The following is a 15,331-nucleotide window of genomic DNA, read 5'->3' on the forward strand; positions in this document are numbered from 1 at the left end:
TCATCACTTCAGGTGACCTCCCACCCACAGCCTCTAACCTCATCGTTCCCCAACCCCGCACCGCCCATTTCTATCTCCTTCCCAAAATCCACAAACCCGACTGCCCTGGTCGACCCATTGTCTCAGCCTGCTCCTGCCCCACTGCGTATCTCGACTCCATTTTCTCCCCCCCCGGCCCGGGAACCCCCCATCTATGTCCGTGACACCACCCATGCCCTCCATCTCCTCCAAAACTTCCGATTCCCTGGTCCCCAACACCTCATCTTCACCATGGACGTCCAGTCCCTATATACTTGCATTCCCCATGCAGATGGCCTAAAGGCATTCTGCATCTTCCTGTCCCGCAGACCTGACCAGTCCCCCTCCACTGACACCCTTATCCGCCGAGCTGGACTTGTCCTCACCCTTAACAACTTCTCCTTCAATTCCTCCCACTTCCTACAGACAAAAGGGGTGGCCATGGGTACCCGCATTGACCCAAGCTATGCCTGCCTCTTTGTAGGATTTTTTGGAACAATCCTTCTTCCGTAGCTACACTGGCCCCATCCCCCACCTCTTCCTCCGTTATATCGATGACTGTATTGGCGTCGCCTCGTGCTCCCACGAGGAGCTCGAACAGTTCATCCACTTCGAACACCTTCCACCCCAACCTTAAGTTCACCTGGACCATCTCTAATACCTCTCTCTCCTTCCTGGACCCCTCTGTCTCCATCTCTGGCAACCACCTGGAAACCGATATCTATTTCAAGCCTACCGACTCCCACAGCTACCTAGAATACACCTCCTCTCGCCCACCTTCCTACAAGAATGCCATCCCCTATTCCCAATTCTTTCGCCTCCACTGCATCTGCTGCCGAGATGAGGCATTCCACTCCCAGACATCCCAGATGTCCTCGTTTTTCAAGGACCGCAACTTCCCCTCCACAGTGGTGGAAAACGCCCTTGACTGCATCTCGTGTTTCCGGCAACTCATCCCTCACCCCCTCCCCGCAATAACAACAAAAACAGAATCCCCCTCGTCCTCACGTACCACCCCACCAACCTCTGGATCCAACGCATTATCCTCCGCCACTTACGCCACCTGCAATCTGACCCCACTACCAAGGACGTTTTTCCCTCCCGACCCTTGTCTGCTTTCCAGAGGGACCACTCTCTCCGGGACTCCCTTGTCCGCTCCACACTCCCCTCCAGCTCCACCACTCCCAGCACTTTTCCCTGCAACCGCAGGAAGTGCTACACCTTCCCCTACACCTCCCCCCTCACCCCCATCCCAGGCCCCAAGAAAACCTTCCACATTAAACAGATGTTCACCTGCACATCTGCTAATGTGGTATACTGTATCCGCTGTTCCCGATTGGCCTCCTCTACATCGGGGAAACCAAGCGGAGGCTTGGAGATCGCTTTGTGGAACACCTACGCTCAGTTCGCGACAAACGACTGCACTTTGCAGTTACGAACCACTTCAACTCCTCCTCTCACTCCTTGGATGACATGTCCATCCTGGGCCTCCTCCAGTGCCACAACGATGCCACCCGAAGGTTGCAGGAACAGCACCTCATATTTCTCTTGGGAACCCTGCAGCCCAATGGTATCAATGTGGACTTCACAAGCTTCAAAATCTCCCCGCCCCCGACTTCATCCCAAAACCAGCCCAACTTGTCCCCGCCTCCCTGACCTGTCCGTCTTTTCTCCCACCTATCCACTCCTCTCACCTTAACTCCCATACCCGCCTCCTTGACCTGTCCGTCTTCCTTTGACTGACCAATCCCCATCCCTAACTCCCCACCTACACTCACCTTTACTGGCTCCATCCCCGCCCCCTTGACCTGTCCGTCTCCTCTCCACCTATCTGCTCCTTTATCCATCTTCCATCCGCCTCCCCCCTCCCTATTTATTTCAGAATTCCCTTCCCCTCCCCCATTTCTGAAGAAGGGTCCAGACCCGAAATGCCAGCTTTCCTGCTCCTCTGATGCTGCATGGCCTGCTGTGTTCATCCAGCTCTACACCTTGTTATCTCAGTTCACATTAGAACTTGTGTTTTCTGAATCATCTCAACGTTTTGACATCAAACTTAAATCTGCCATAGCAATTTGTTCACCAAGCTGTGCTACACTCCATAGTTACTTCAATTGAGGATGCTTCAGTTAGCTCAAGCAGAGTACACTGCTCATTAGTTTGATTTTTTTTTTTGTAAATTCACTCGGATGTGAGCATTGCTGGCTGTGCCAGCATTTATTGCGGATCTCTTGCTGCCTTTGAGAAGGTGATGGTGAGCTTCCTTTCTGAAATGCTCAAGTCCATGTGCTTGTAGGTAGACCACAATGCCCTTAGAGAGGGCATGCCAGGATTTTGACCCAGTGACTCTGAAGGAACAGCAATATGTTCCCAAGTCAGGATGCTGAGTGGCTTGGAGGGGTCCTGCAGATGTGTTGTACCCATGTATCTGCTGACCTTGTCCTTCCAGATGGGAATGGTTGCAGGGTTGGAAGGTTATGTCTAAGGATCATTGGTCAATTTCTGTTGTGCATCTTGTAGATGGGACACACTGCTGCTTCTGAGCTTGGTGGTGGGGTGCTGGATGTTTATAGATGTAGTGGCAACCAAGCTGGCTGTTTTGCCTGGGATGTATCAAGCTTCCTTCAGGGTTGTTGGAGCTGCAGTCATCCAGGCAAATGGAGAATATTTCATAACACCCCTGACTAGAACCTTGGAGTTGGTGGGCAGACTTTTGGAGTAGGAGGAGAGTTACTCACTGCAGGATTCCTAGGCTCTGACTTGCAATTGTAGCCACTGCATTTATATGGCGAGTCCAGTCCAGTTTCTAGCCAATGGTAAACCCTGAATGGTGATATTGGTGATTTCAATGATGGTAACAGTATATAATGTCAAGGGATGATGGTTAGATTTTCTCATATTGGAAATGGTCATTGCTTGGCACTTATATGGCATGAATGTTACTTGATGCTTGTCAGCACAAACCTGGGTATTGGACAGTTCTTGGTGCATTTGAATATGGACTGCTTCAGTACCTGAGGTGTAATGTATGATGCTGAACATTATGCAATCCTTGTTGAACTTCAATTTATCTTTATGATGGACGGAAGGTCATTGAAGCAGCTGAAGTCTGATTTTATAATTCTGGTGTGCTACCTATCCTTGAGAGTTGGACCATGCCCAAATTTATGTAATTATTTATTTTAATTATTTTTATTATTTAAATGGCTGTATAACCCATAGAATACATTTGTTTTAGCGGTTCATTGTTATTTATTCTTGTAGCTGAAATCTCTCCAACTCAAATGTTTGCTCCTTCTGATGCTGAGCACAAATTTGAACAGGCATTATTTATTTTCCAGACGGCCGCACTGCTGTTTCTACTTGTGACCGTTATCGTCAACATCAAACTTATTTTAGATACAAGGAGAGCTGCAGCTGAGGAGGAATTAATAGAAGATTATGGTAAGATTTTGTGAGGTGCTTTATAACCTATTTCCTATGTTAATAGTGCCACTGAATATATTATTGGTGGGATACAGCGAGAGAAGAATGCGTTTAGTTCTCTATTGAATTGAAGTTCATGTGCAACCTTCCTAATGAAGAGAGAGTGGTCAGTAGTGTATCTTTTGGCTCCTAATATAACAATACACGTTAGAAGATAATGATTTACACTGAAAAATTGTTTGATCTTGCAATCAAATTGGCAAGCATATTTCTTTTGTAGTACAGGTCACTGTAGCCTTTTGAGTCTAGAACCAGCTTTTTCTATCTTTGCATAATAGTTAACATCAAGTATTAATGGGGCAAAAGCTTGATTATAAGGTAATATGTTGATCCATGGGTTTATAACTGATATTGCAGCTTTGCTGCTTTTTTTTTTCTCTAATTTGTAATTCTTTAGGAGTGGCCTGTGCACACCTCACTGTAGATAATATCCAATTGCACAGCTGGGCTTACCATCTCAAAATTCCAACGCATGTATAATTTTTTTATAAGTCAAAAGAAATAGTAGAGTTTGCTTTGTGATGTTACATTGTTTTTAATATTAGAATTTCTAGTGTTTTGATTAAAAAACACAGTATTATACGTTAAAACATACCAATGACCTACCTTAAATTTTTTTGATACACCATTTAGAAACCTAGAGTGACGTGGCTTGTTCCAGTGCTGACTGTTTGGTAGTTGTATTAAATCAACCCACTCTTCCCCACTCTGCCGCACCACCAATCCCACCGCCCCCCCAAACCCCAACCCCCAATCCCCAATCTCTGCACTCCTCTAATGTTTTCCCCCTTCAAATATTTATCTAATTCTCTTTTGAATATTTCTGTTAAATCTAGAGAAGTAGTTTCCTCATGCTGTCACTGGGTCTGTTATTGATCACCTTAAACCTGCCTTCTCTGGTTACTGATCTGTCTGCCACTGGAAACAAGTTTTCCTTACTTTATTGAGCCATTCATGATGTGTACACCTATAGCAATGAAGGTTAAGATTTCTGTTGTAAGGGGAACAACCATATCTACTACTTATACACTTAGCTGGAGCCCTTCATCCCTGATCTCACATTCTGCATGCCGTTGGAGACCTTCTAAATATCCTAAGAAAGGTGCCAAGGATTGAACATAATACTCTAATTGAAAGCTAACTATTGTTTTATAAAGGTTTAGTACAACTTCTTTTGATTTTGTAGTCTTGTTTCATTATTAATAAAGTCAAGGAATGCAAATGGTTTTTAACAGCCTTCTCAACTTATCAGTCCATTCTTTAAAGACTAGTTGTCCATACAGTCCAGATTCCTGCACCACTTTAAAATTTACCATTTCGTTTACGTTATCTCCCATTTTTCCCACCAGAAGGCATCATGGCACACTTGTTATAAATTTCACCTGCAATGTGCTCGCCCACTTCGCCGGTCTGTCTGTTCTGTTGAAGTTCTGTTAACATCCTCCTCACTGTGTATGACATTTGAAATTTGTATTAGAGGCATAATTCCAAAGTCTTCCCAAGTTTTGCTGCAATTAGATGTGAATTGGTGAGACCACACCCAGCGTAATGTGTCCAGTTTTGATTTTCTTACCCAAAAAATATATGTAACTTGAGAAGGGATGGGTGGGGGAAGGAGTTACCTAAAACAAAGGTTTATTGAATTGATTCCTGAAAATAGAGAATTAACCTAATGAGGAGTGATAGTCTTGGTTGACAGTGTTCTCTTTAGTTTAGAAAAGTGAGAGTTAATTTCAATGAAATAAAGTAAAAGTTTGACAGAGCAGGTGCAAAAAGGCAGTTTCCCTTAGCTGACAGTCTAAAGCAATGTCATAATATTAGGGTAAGCGATCAGCCATTTAGGACTGAGATAAGGTATTTTTCCCCCCAGACAACCGTGAATCTTAGGGATTCTGTACTCCAGAGAGTTGTGAATGCTCAATATTTAAATATATTTTAGACTGCTCAATTGATAAGGTCATAGGCAGTGAAAGGATATGGGGATTAGTTTGTAGAGTTGTAGTAGTAGTTCAACCAGGGTTTTATTGAACGATGGATCTGGCTTGGGAGCCAAATGGCCTGCATCTATTCCTATTTCTAATGTTCTTGAACACCTGCGTTTCATGTGATATAGCTACCATGACTACCCAACTTAGGTTTGTTTGTTAATTGTTGTCTTAAAATCACTGTCGTATCTCCCTCTACTTTTGTGATGGGGTGCATGAAGATGTTTGCAATCAAGCATTAACAGCGGTGATATAAGCATCATTTATGAATTCATACAATCCCTACAGTGCAGAAAGAGACCATTTGGCCCATCAAGTCTGCCCTGACCCTCTGAAGAACATCCCATTCAGACCCATTCTATCCCTGTAACCCTGCATTTCTGATAGCCACTCCATCTACCCTGCACATCCCTGGACACCATGGGGCAATTTACAATCCACCTAACTTGCACATCTTTGGTCTGTGATCCTCCTCTACAAGTGAATAGCAGGAAGTAAGGTGCTGTTTATTTTGGTTTACTAAACCTGCTGTAAAAAAGTTCTTGGAGTTTGTATTACTTACTAGAACCTTTTCCATGCTAATTAATTCTTTAACATCTTTTAGATCTATGGTTTTGTTAACGATCAATGATTGAAAGATCAAAACCCACCAGTTTGAGATTTGGACTAGAATTTTTTTAGAAGAGGAACAACTGGCATCAGTAAAAGTGACAATGAATCTATAAGATTATTGTTTAGAATAAAATTGACTCACCAATGTCCTTCAGTCTAGCCTATATGTCACACAGTCTCTCACCAAAGTGGTTGACTTCTACCTGCCTTCTGAAGTGGTTTAGAAGTGCCTCTGTTGAATTAACAGCTTTAAAAGGCCTCCAACTACCATGACCTTCTCAAAGCTTTTGAGATATCTAGCAATGTTTATATTTTAAAAATGGATATTGTGCAGCAGTTTACTATGCTAGAGGTAGCTATTGTGTAAAAATCAGTTCTTTTACTTATTTGCAGTCAGTCTATTATGGATTCGGTTTAAAGGACTTATTTTCTTATTCCTATGGCAGATAATATCATTCCCAACATGGAAACTGCTCGCAGGCCATCGCATGGCCGGAAGGTCCTGGACATTGAAGTCTATTCCAGCAGATCAAAAGTCTATGTTGCTGTTGATGGAACGACCGTAAGTGCAGTTTCACTGCTTCATTTAATCCTAGAAGTACATTCATGCACAACTGTAATGTTCTTCCTAATATGAACTGTACATAAGGGAATAATTATGGGAAGTTGAGAATTTCTTTTGTCAGTTGAAGATAGTCTATGAAATAGTAAATAAAGATATCGGATGTATTGTAACTTGTATTTCATTTGTGCTTTGTATCTGGTTTCAAGTATCATGAAAGAGCCCTTCTTATTTTGCATGGGAGGAAGAGGCAGTCATGCTGTGCTCCTTGCTTATTGATTCATCGGATGCACTTTGATATTTTACTGTTAAAGGTCCTTGAGGATGAAGTAAAAGAGCAGGGTCGAGGAATACACGTCATCGTTTTGAATCAAGCTACGGTAAGTAGACTGCACAAGGAAGACTGAAAATTCATCCACCCACATACACAAGCATTTTGTGTCTAGTTTCAAACACTAACAGGGTATATGGGACACAATTCAGACATTAACCAATAACATGCATACATCATCTAGAATCCTAGAATGACATGGTCAATAAGTAGGCCAATTGACCCCTTGTTTCAGTGCTGATAGTTATATCAAATGAAGCCACTCCCTCCTTTCTTCCTGCAGGCCTCTAATGTTTTGGTTTTTCAAATGTTTATCCAATTGTCTTTTGAATATTTCTATTAAATCTAGTTCCATCACTTTTTTTTCATGCAGCACATTTTAGCTCATGATAATTTGCCTTCTTTATATGAGAGAAGTAGTTTCTTAATGTTGTTACTGGGTCTGTTACCATACATGTTAAATTTGCCTCCTCTGGTTACTGATCTCTCTGCCACTGAAAACATTTCTTCGTACTTTATTGAACCACTTGTGATTTGTACACCCACAGCAAAGAAGAGCCTTTTGGGTTCAGTCAGCAAAACATATTAACAAGGTCAGGATAATACAAAGAAAATGTAAATATGAAGAATTCCTAGAATTATTTTGGCATTACATGACATGACATTATGTTAAGGTGTGCCCAATTATGAAGGAATGGATAGCAGCAAACCAGGTAGATAGGAAGAAGAATGCTTCCAGTGATTTGAAAGAGGAACCTCTAATACAAGGTTAGATCTAAGATTCAGAATAGAGGGCAGGAGAAACTAGTGAGGCTTTAGAATCCGCCTCAAGGTTTAGCGGTCGAAGCAGAAACTGTCAACATTTTAGGATCAGGTTTCAAAGGTTTTGAAAATAAGAGGATTACAGGTACAGGTGAGTAAACTTCATTAGAATTTCTTTTGTTCCTCTGGAGGATGAATGCGGACAGCGACTGGTTGAACCTGTTTCCATGTTGTAGATTCTGGATTATTATGTACACAGTATCACAGATGGTTTGTGATACCCAAACTCCTTTCAGAGTCAATGAAAGTAATATCATTAAACACTTTTTAACCTGTGAAGCAAAAAGATAGAAAGGCCTTTGTGAAAGTAGAACTTCATTTTTCAAATACTGCCATTCACATGTTCAGCATGTCCCTAAAACTTCTTTTGAAGAATTGTCACTGTTGAGAGAAGTTCTGTGGTTGAATCACAATGTAAATATTGATATTAGCCTTCAGTTTAAAAGAGGTATGCTCAATAAATAAAATTCTGTTCAAACTCTACAAATAGAAGGCATATCTATGGAAAAGGCGGTAAAAATATTCTTTGGATTACCAGTATGTGCAAACTTTTTTACAAGTTGCTTTTTTACAAGTATAGGATAATAATCTGTTTTGTGTGTGGTTATCATTGTATCTTTAGAGAGACAACCTTTGGTGCAAAAGTAAGTCCAGCGTAAATCCCCTTAGACGTGACATTGTTTTGCCACGAACTTCATGGAGAGAGGCTTCGAATATGCAATTGGAATATAAATGAAAATTGAGTAGCAATGTATCTGATTAACCAGTGGAGCCTGCAGAAAGAATCATTAATAGCTGAATTTAAGTGGGATGTAAAGTGTTTATGGAGCAAGAAGAAAATAAAATGGCATGGAACCTAGTGGAAGGAAAGGAATGTACTGTCATCTTTCAGATAGTTATCTTTGTATTTTAAAGTTTTAGATATAATCCGCACTCTATATATTTCCATTTGTCTTCATTTGTTGTGACACTCTTAAAAATATTAGTATGGGCACTTTATTCCTGAGCTTTTACTATTGTTAGATTTCTATTTTCCCCCAGTAAAACACTGATTTGGTGTAGGTACCATAACTTAGTGCCATTGACTGATTCTATGCACCTCTGTTATTAACTGCAAATGTGGAAACATATAAAAGAAGATCTCCGTAATTGAGGTTCAGATTAACAACCAGTATTGTGGTTACTTGTATCCCGCATATAACTGCACTGATAATCTAAAACCTTGTTTGGTGTAGGTTGTTAATATTTTATTCTTTCATGTTGCTGGAAGTTCCAATATTTGTTGCCAATCTGTGAATGGCTTTCGAGGCCATCTCAGGCACTTAAGAGTCAACTGCATTGCTCTATGTCTGAAGTCTCATTTAGACTAGACTGGGTAAGGATGGAAGATCTAATTTCTTAGAGGATAGAACCAGATGGGTTTCTCCAAAAATTAATGATGGTTGTCGTCATCACTATTACTGAGACTAACTTTATATTCCAAACTTACTTGTCGAATTTAAATTCCACCAGGTACCATCATGGAGTTTCATAGAATACCATCATGTGTCCCCAAAGCAATAGCCTGGGCTTCTGAATTACTAGTCCAGTGGCATTACCACCTACCCTTGATTTACTTAATCAAACTCTTCATCATAGGTGCAGATCCCATTATTAGAACTCTTTGGATTTCATTTTAGGGAAAAAAAAAAGTTCTAAAGAGTCTTTTTTGAAAAAACATCCATCCACATTTGATTGTGATGTTGCTGAAACAAAGTAATCGGAGAACTAAGTGGCTGCCGTGCATTTTGTATTGGCTGGATTAGAGGCTTCCAGCCTTAATGAAAATAAACAAAACATTTTTTCCATGTGCAGTGGAAAACTTTCTGGATTCTCTTCACTTTTGTATGTTTTGCCTTTTTAGCAAGTGTATTTGATGTGCAATCAGTCTATAATTGATTGAGAGACTGAGTAAAACTGTTATGTTCCAATGTATATCCAGGACTGAAAGATGATTTTAAATCTTTAGGATGTAAATGTATTTGAAATCTTATCAAATACCTTTCTGCAGTTACTGGTAGTGCTAATAATGTAAGAGAATGATTGTTTCTTTTTCTGAACAGGGTCATGTGATGGCTAAACGTGTGTTTGATACATATTCACCCCATGAAGATGAAGCAATGATCTTATTCTTAAATATGGTCTCTCGTGGAAGAATCCTTCTGTTTACCATCAAAGTCAGTATACTTTAACATCTTCCAAATGTACACATGGAAGACTAAAAGAGCTGTGCCTATTTGGCATTTTTAACTAATTTTGGTTGAAAGGTGGTCACTTTAAACTTACAACTGGGCAAAGTAGAACCATTTCCTAAGATTTATAAAAGCAGGAGCACCTGAAGAAAGTGACATTCATTAAAACAATTAAATATTCAATATTGGAAAATATACGTAAGTGGGATCAGTTATAAAATCAATGTGTCTGTTGCTGATTAGCAATGGTAAAGGCTTCTGGAACTTATGCAGTTTAGTTTCCAAGTTGTGTGGATGGTTTGACTTCTGGTTCTGGCCTTTCTAGATTTGGGTCTGTCTCCAGAATGTCAGCATGATGAGACTGTATCTGTCATTTGGTCACCTTCAGATATCTTCTAACAGTAACACTGCCTTTGCTTCTTAACTTTCATCTTTAACTTCCTATGTACCAGTAATGGAATCACAGAATGCTACAACTCAGGAGGAGATCATTTGGCCTGTAGTGTGCTTATTGAGCTAGTCTTGTCTGGTCTCACTCCCCCATATTTTTCCTGACTTGGGAACTAATACAGTGGAGTTTTTTTTTGGTCATTGTCTCGCTGTTATAATACACGAACATAATTAGTCATTTGCGGCTAAGAGTGCTACAAAGAATATCCATGAATATGAAATGATGCCTTTCATTTCTTGTATTTTGGGTGTAGGAGACTTAAAACTGCAACTTAAAGGCTTTATTCTTTGTAATAAGCATATCCATTGTACATAGTTTCACACCCAGAATAACTTGGACCATAAGATACAGGAGCAGATTTAGGCCATTCAGCCCGTCAAGTCCACTCCTTGATCCTGAGTGATATATTTCTCAACCCCATTCTCCTGCCTCCTCCCCATAACCCTTGATCCCCTGACTAATCAAAAACCTATCTATACCTCTGTCTTAATACACTCAATGACTTGGGCTTCTGCAGCAACGAGTTCCACAGAATCACTACTCTCTCGCTGAAGAAATTGCTCCTTATCTCAGTTCTAAAGGGTTGTCCCTTCACCCTGAGGCTGTGCACTAGGGTTGCAGTCTCTCCTTCTACAGGAAATATTTTCTCCATGACCACTCACTTTAGGCCTCTCCGTATTCTGCAAGTTTCAATCAAATTCCCCTCATCCTCCTAATCTTCATCGAGTACAGACCCAGAGTCCTCAAATACTCCTCATATGACAAGCCCTTCATCCCCCAAGATCATTCTTGTAAACTACCTCTGGACGCCCTCCAATGCCAGCATGTCCTTCCTTAGATTTGGGGCCCAAAATTGCTCTCAATATTCCAAACGTGGTCTGATCAGAGCCTTATACAGCCCCAGCAGTACATATATGCTCTTGTATCCAAGTCATCTTGAAATGAATGCTAATTTTGCATTTGCCTTCCTAACAGCCAACTATACCTGCATGTTAGCCTTTGGAGAATCTTGGACAAGGACTCTAAAGCCCCTTTGTGCTTCAGATTTCTGAAGCATTTCCTGGTTAGAAAATAGTCTATCTCTATTCTTACCAAAGTGCGTAACCATGCACCTTCCCAAATTGTATTCCATCTGCTACTTGCTTGCAGATTTTCCTAGCCTGTCTGAACCCTCTGCAATCTCCCTGCTTCCTGATTACCACCTGCCCATTTGTGTTATTTGCAAACTTTGCAACAATGCCCTCTATTCCTTCGTCCAGATCATTGTTGTTTGGCATGAATCATTAGGGTCCCAACACTTGCCCATATAGAACTCCACTAGTCACTGGCTACCATCCTGAAAGAGACCCCTTTATCCCTATTTTCTGCCTCTGCTAGTCAGCCAATCCTCTGGCCGTTCCAGTACCTCGCTGCTAACACCATGGGCTCTTATTTAGCAGCCACCTGTGCAGCGCCATGTCAAAGGTCTCTGGAAATCCAAATAGATAACATCCACTGGCTCTCCTTTGTCTAACTTGCTCGTTACCTCCTCAAAGAATTCTAACAGATGTGTCAAAAGACCTCTGCTTGACGTGCTAACTCAGTCCTATTATACCATGCACTTCCAAGTACTCTGCAATCTCATCCCTAATAATGGGTTTTATAATCTTACTAATGACTCAGCTCAGGCTAACTGGTATATAGCTTCCAGTCTTGTGCTCCCTCCCTTCTTAAACAGAGGTGTTACATTAGCCATTGTCCAATCCTCTAGGACCCTCCCTGACTACGGTGATTTGTGAAGTATCACCACTAATGCTTCCACAATCTCCTCAGCTATCTCCTTCAGAATCCTGGAGTGTAGTCCATCTGATCAAGGCGATTGATCCACCTTGAGACGTTTCGGCTTTTCCAGCCCCTTCTCCTTACTGATGGCCACTACACTCGCCGCTGCCCCCTGACTTTCTTGAAGTTCCAATATGCTGCTGGTATCTTCCACTGTGAAGACTGATGCAAAGTACCTATTCAATTCTTCTGCCATTTCTTTATCCCCTATTGCTATTTCTCCGGTCTCATTTTCCAGCGGTCCAATATCCACTCTTGCTTCTCTGATCTTTTCCATAAATCTAAAAATCCTTTGCAATCTTCTTTTATATTACTGGCTAGCTTACCCTCATGTTTCATCCCCCTCCCCCACCTTGGTTTTTAATTGTCTTATAGCTTCTAAATGCTTCCCAATTCTCTGGCTTCCCACTAATCTTCACCACATTATATGCTTTTATGCTGTCCCTGACTTCCTTTGTCAGCCGTAGTTTCCTCATCCTCCCCTAGTATGTTTCTCCTTCTTGGGATGAATTTCGGCTGTACCTGCCAAATTGCCCCCAAGAACGCCTTCCACTGGTGATCCACTGTCCTCCCTGCCAGGCCTGGTTAAGGTAGCTTCTATTTTAATTTATTATTAAATTCTTGCCTTTTAACTAACCCTGAAGTTACTTAGTGGTTTGAAGCCATAAACTAAACTGTTCCAATTTGCATTGCAATATCAATGGTTTTCGGTAATGGATCTTTTCTATAATTTTCAGAAATCACCAGGTTCATTTGTATGAGATCCTAGAATTTGAGATATTAAACAACGATGAATGTTGCTTGGTGTTTGTACCTTGTACTCCTACTCAGCCTTTATTCTGTTGTGGAACATGGCTGTCACTGGGTGGGACTGCATTTGTTATCCGTCCCTAGCTGCCTTTTGAGAATATGATGGTGAACTTCCTATCCTGAACTGCTATATGTAGACCCACAATGTCCTTGGGGAATTCCAGGATTTTGACACAGTGACAGTGAAGGGATGGTGATATATTTCCAGGTCAGGATGGTGAGTGGCTTGGAGTGGAAGTTGCAGGTGTTGATGTTCCTATGTAAGTGCTGCCCTTATCCTACTAGGTGGCAGTGGTTCAGGGCTTGAATGGTGCCGACTAAAGGATGTGTAAAAATTTCTGCAGGACGTCTTGTAGATAGCGCACGCTGCCGCTACTGAGTGTCACCGGTGGAATAACTGAATGTTTGTGGATGCGGTACCAATTGAGTGAGCTGCTTTTTCCTGGATGGTGTCTAGCTGGGGAGTGTTCCATTACACTCCTCACTAGTGCCTTGTAGACAGTAGGCAGGCTTTGGGAGTCAAGAGGTGAGTCTTTACCAGGAAAACTTGATGGTGTTTAATTTTTTGAGCTTCACCTAGTTATACAGGCGAGATCATCCAGCAGAGGGTGCTATATACTAATCATTTCACATGTTCTTTGTCTATTCCAAAGTTAGTTTGAACCTATATAGGAATCCCACAATACTGATGTCCTGTATAGTGTGGAGTCGTGCAGGTCAGTCATGGACCTCCAAATTTTAATTTTAAATAGGCTTTGTCCTGTGTGGTTTCACCCAGTGAGGTGTAGTTTTTTAATCTTAGAACTGAGCTCTGCTGAGGTAGCAATAAAGGATCTGATCATTTGACTTTAATACCATGTGCAAATCATTTAGCTGCTGGCTGTCCCAATTTCTCCTGCTGGAGATTGGCCATATATTTAAATCTGTTTAAACATTCTGTAAAGTTACTAATAGGCTTAACTACATTGCTGCATGTGCTTGACGAGGTTACAATCATTGCCTGAACCAGGTCAACAGTCATTTTTACTGAATGTTATGAGTCTAGTTCGTCACTTTCAAAATGCACCCACACACTCTTCACCTTGCCTCAACTATGCCCGTACTTTTCCCACTTACCTGGCTTCTGCTAAAGCAGCCACCAATTCCTCAAACTGTGGGAATTTTCTCTTTGTTCACTTATGGAATCTGGGAATTTCTGGCAAGGCTGGCCTTTTTATAACCCGTCCCCAAGTGCTCTTTCTGGACCATTTCATGGGTTACTTGAGACAGTCACATTACTGTGGATTTGGAGTCACATGTTGACCAGATCAGGTAAGGATGGTAGGTTTCTTCTCTAAAGGGCCAGACAGGGTTTCAACAATTGTTGATGGTTATCATGGTTGCAATTCCTGACACTGGCATTGACTAATTCCACCTGCTGCCCAGATAGGATTTGAACCATGCACCAAGAGCATTAACCAGGACCTCAGAATTACTAGTCCAGTGACTTTATCACCATGCTGCCACTTCCTCCAATGTACGCTTAATATTTGCCCAGGAGCCAGGGGACTTGAGCTTGAATGCTGGATTCCAGCAAAAGACACTGCCATGGGTAGGCCCAATATAGACACCTTTTCCCAGCCTGGGAGGAAAAAGTGATTCGATTAGAAATAAAAATAACACTGCCCCTTATACCATGATCTCAAGATATGATCCCTGTTCAACCCAATAAAAGGTGTCCCAATGAAGCAGAGTGGCATTATCCTTAAAATGTAAGCTTTTAAATCTTGCCATAGACTCGAGCTTGTTTCTCAAACCCATTATTCCCCTTTTTCTTTGTCTTTGTTCACTATCCTTTCAGTACATTTATTCATGAATGCAGCCAGGTAGTTCTATTTGTCATGGAGTGGGGGAAGAGAGGTGCATGGGGTGTGGGGGTGTGTTGGATGGGAGAGGAAGGAAAAGATAAAAATTGGGAATATCCATAGGCCAAAGTTCAATGGCAAAAACCTTTGACCTTCATTATCCTTCATGACAAGCATTCCACCACCTGAAGTTCTCCTCCGAGCCACTAACCAGCCTGACTTGGAATTATATTGTTTATTCCTTCAGTGCCACTGGGTCAAAATCCTGGAATTCCCTTTCTAAGGGATTCTATCTACAGCATATGTTCTGCAGTGGTTCAAGAAGGCAACTCACCACCACCATCTTGAGGGCAACTGGAGA

General features: G+C 41.6%; 1 protein-coding gene across 2 annotated transcripts in view; it reads left to right on the top strand.

Annotated features, from left to right (window-relative positions):
* pomgnt1 (protein O-linked mannose N-acetylglucosaminyltransferase 1 (beta 1,2-)) overlaps window positions 1-15,331 on the top strand; it is a 49,511-nt gene that overhangs the window by 3,709 nt on the left and 30,471 nt on the right. For both annotated transcript variants that reach the window (XR_007263043.1, XM_020530294.2), the window contains exons 2-5: window positions 3,357-3,459; window positions 6,545-6,660; window positions 6,975-7,040; window positions 9,916-10,029. Coding sequence is in view for 1 of the 2 variants with exons in the window: in XM_020530294.2 (XP_020385883.2) it covers window positions 3,357-3,459; window positions 6,545-6,660; window positions 6,975-7,040; window positions 9,916-10,029 (399 nt within the window). In the remaining variant the exon portion in view is untranslated. The remainder of the gene's footprint in view (window positions 1-3,356; window positions 3,460-6,544; window positions 6,661-6,974; window positions 7,041-9,915; window positions 10,030-15,331) is intronic.

The sequence above is a fragment of the Rhincodon typus genome, chromosome 10 (genome assembly GCF_021869965.1).
Source record: "Rhincodon typus isolate 14 chromosome 10, sRhiTyp1.1, whole genome shotgun sequence".
Taxonomy (NCBI): Eukaryota; Metazoa; Chordata; class Chondrichthyes; order Orectolobiformes; family Rhincodontidae; genus Rhincodon; species Rhincodon typus.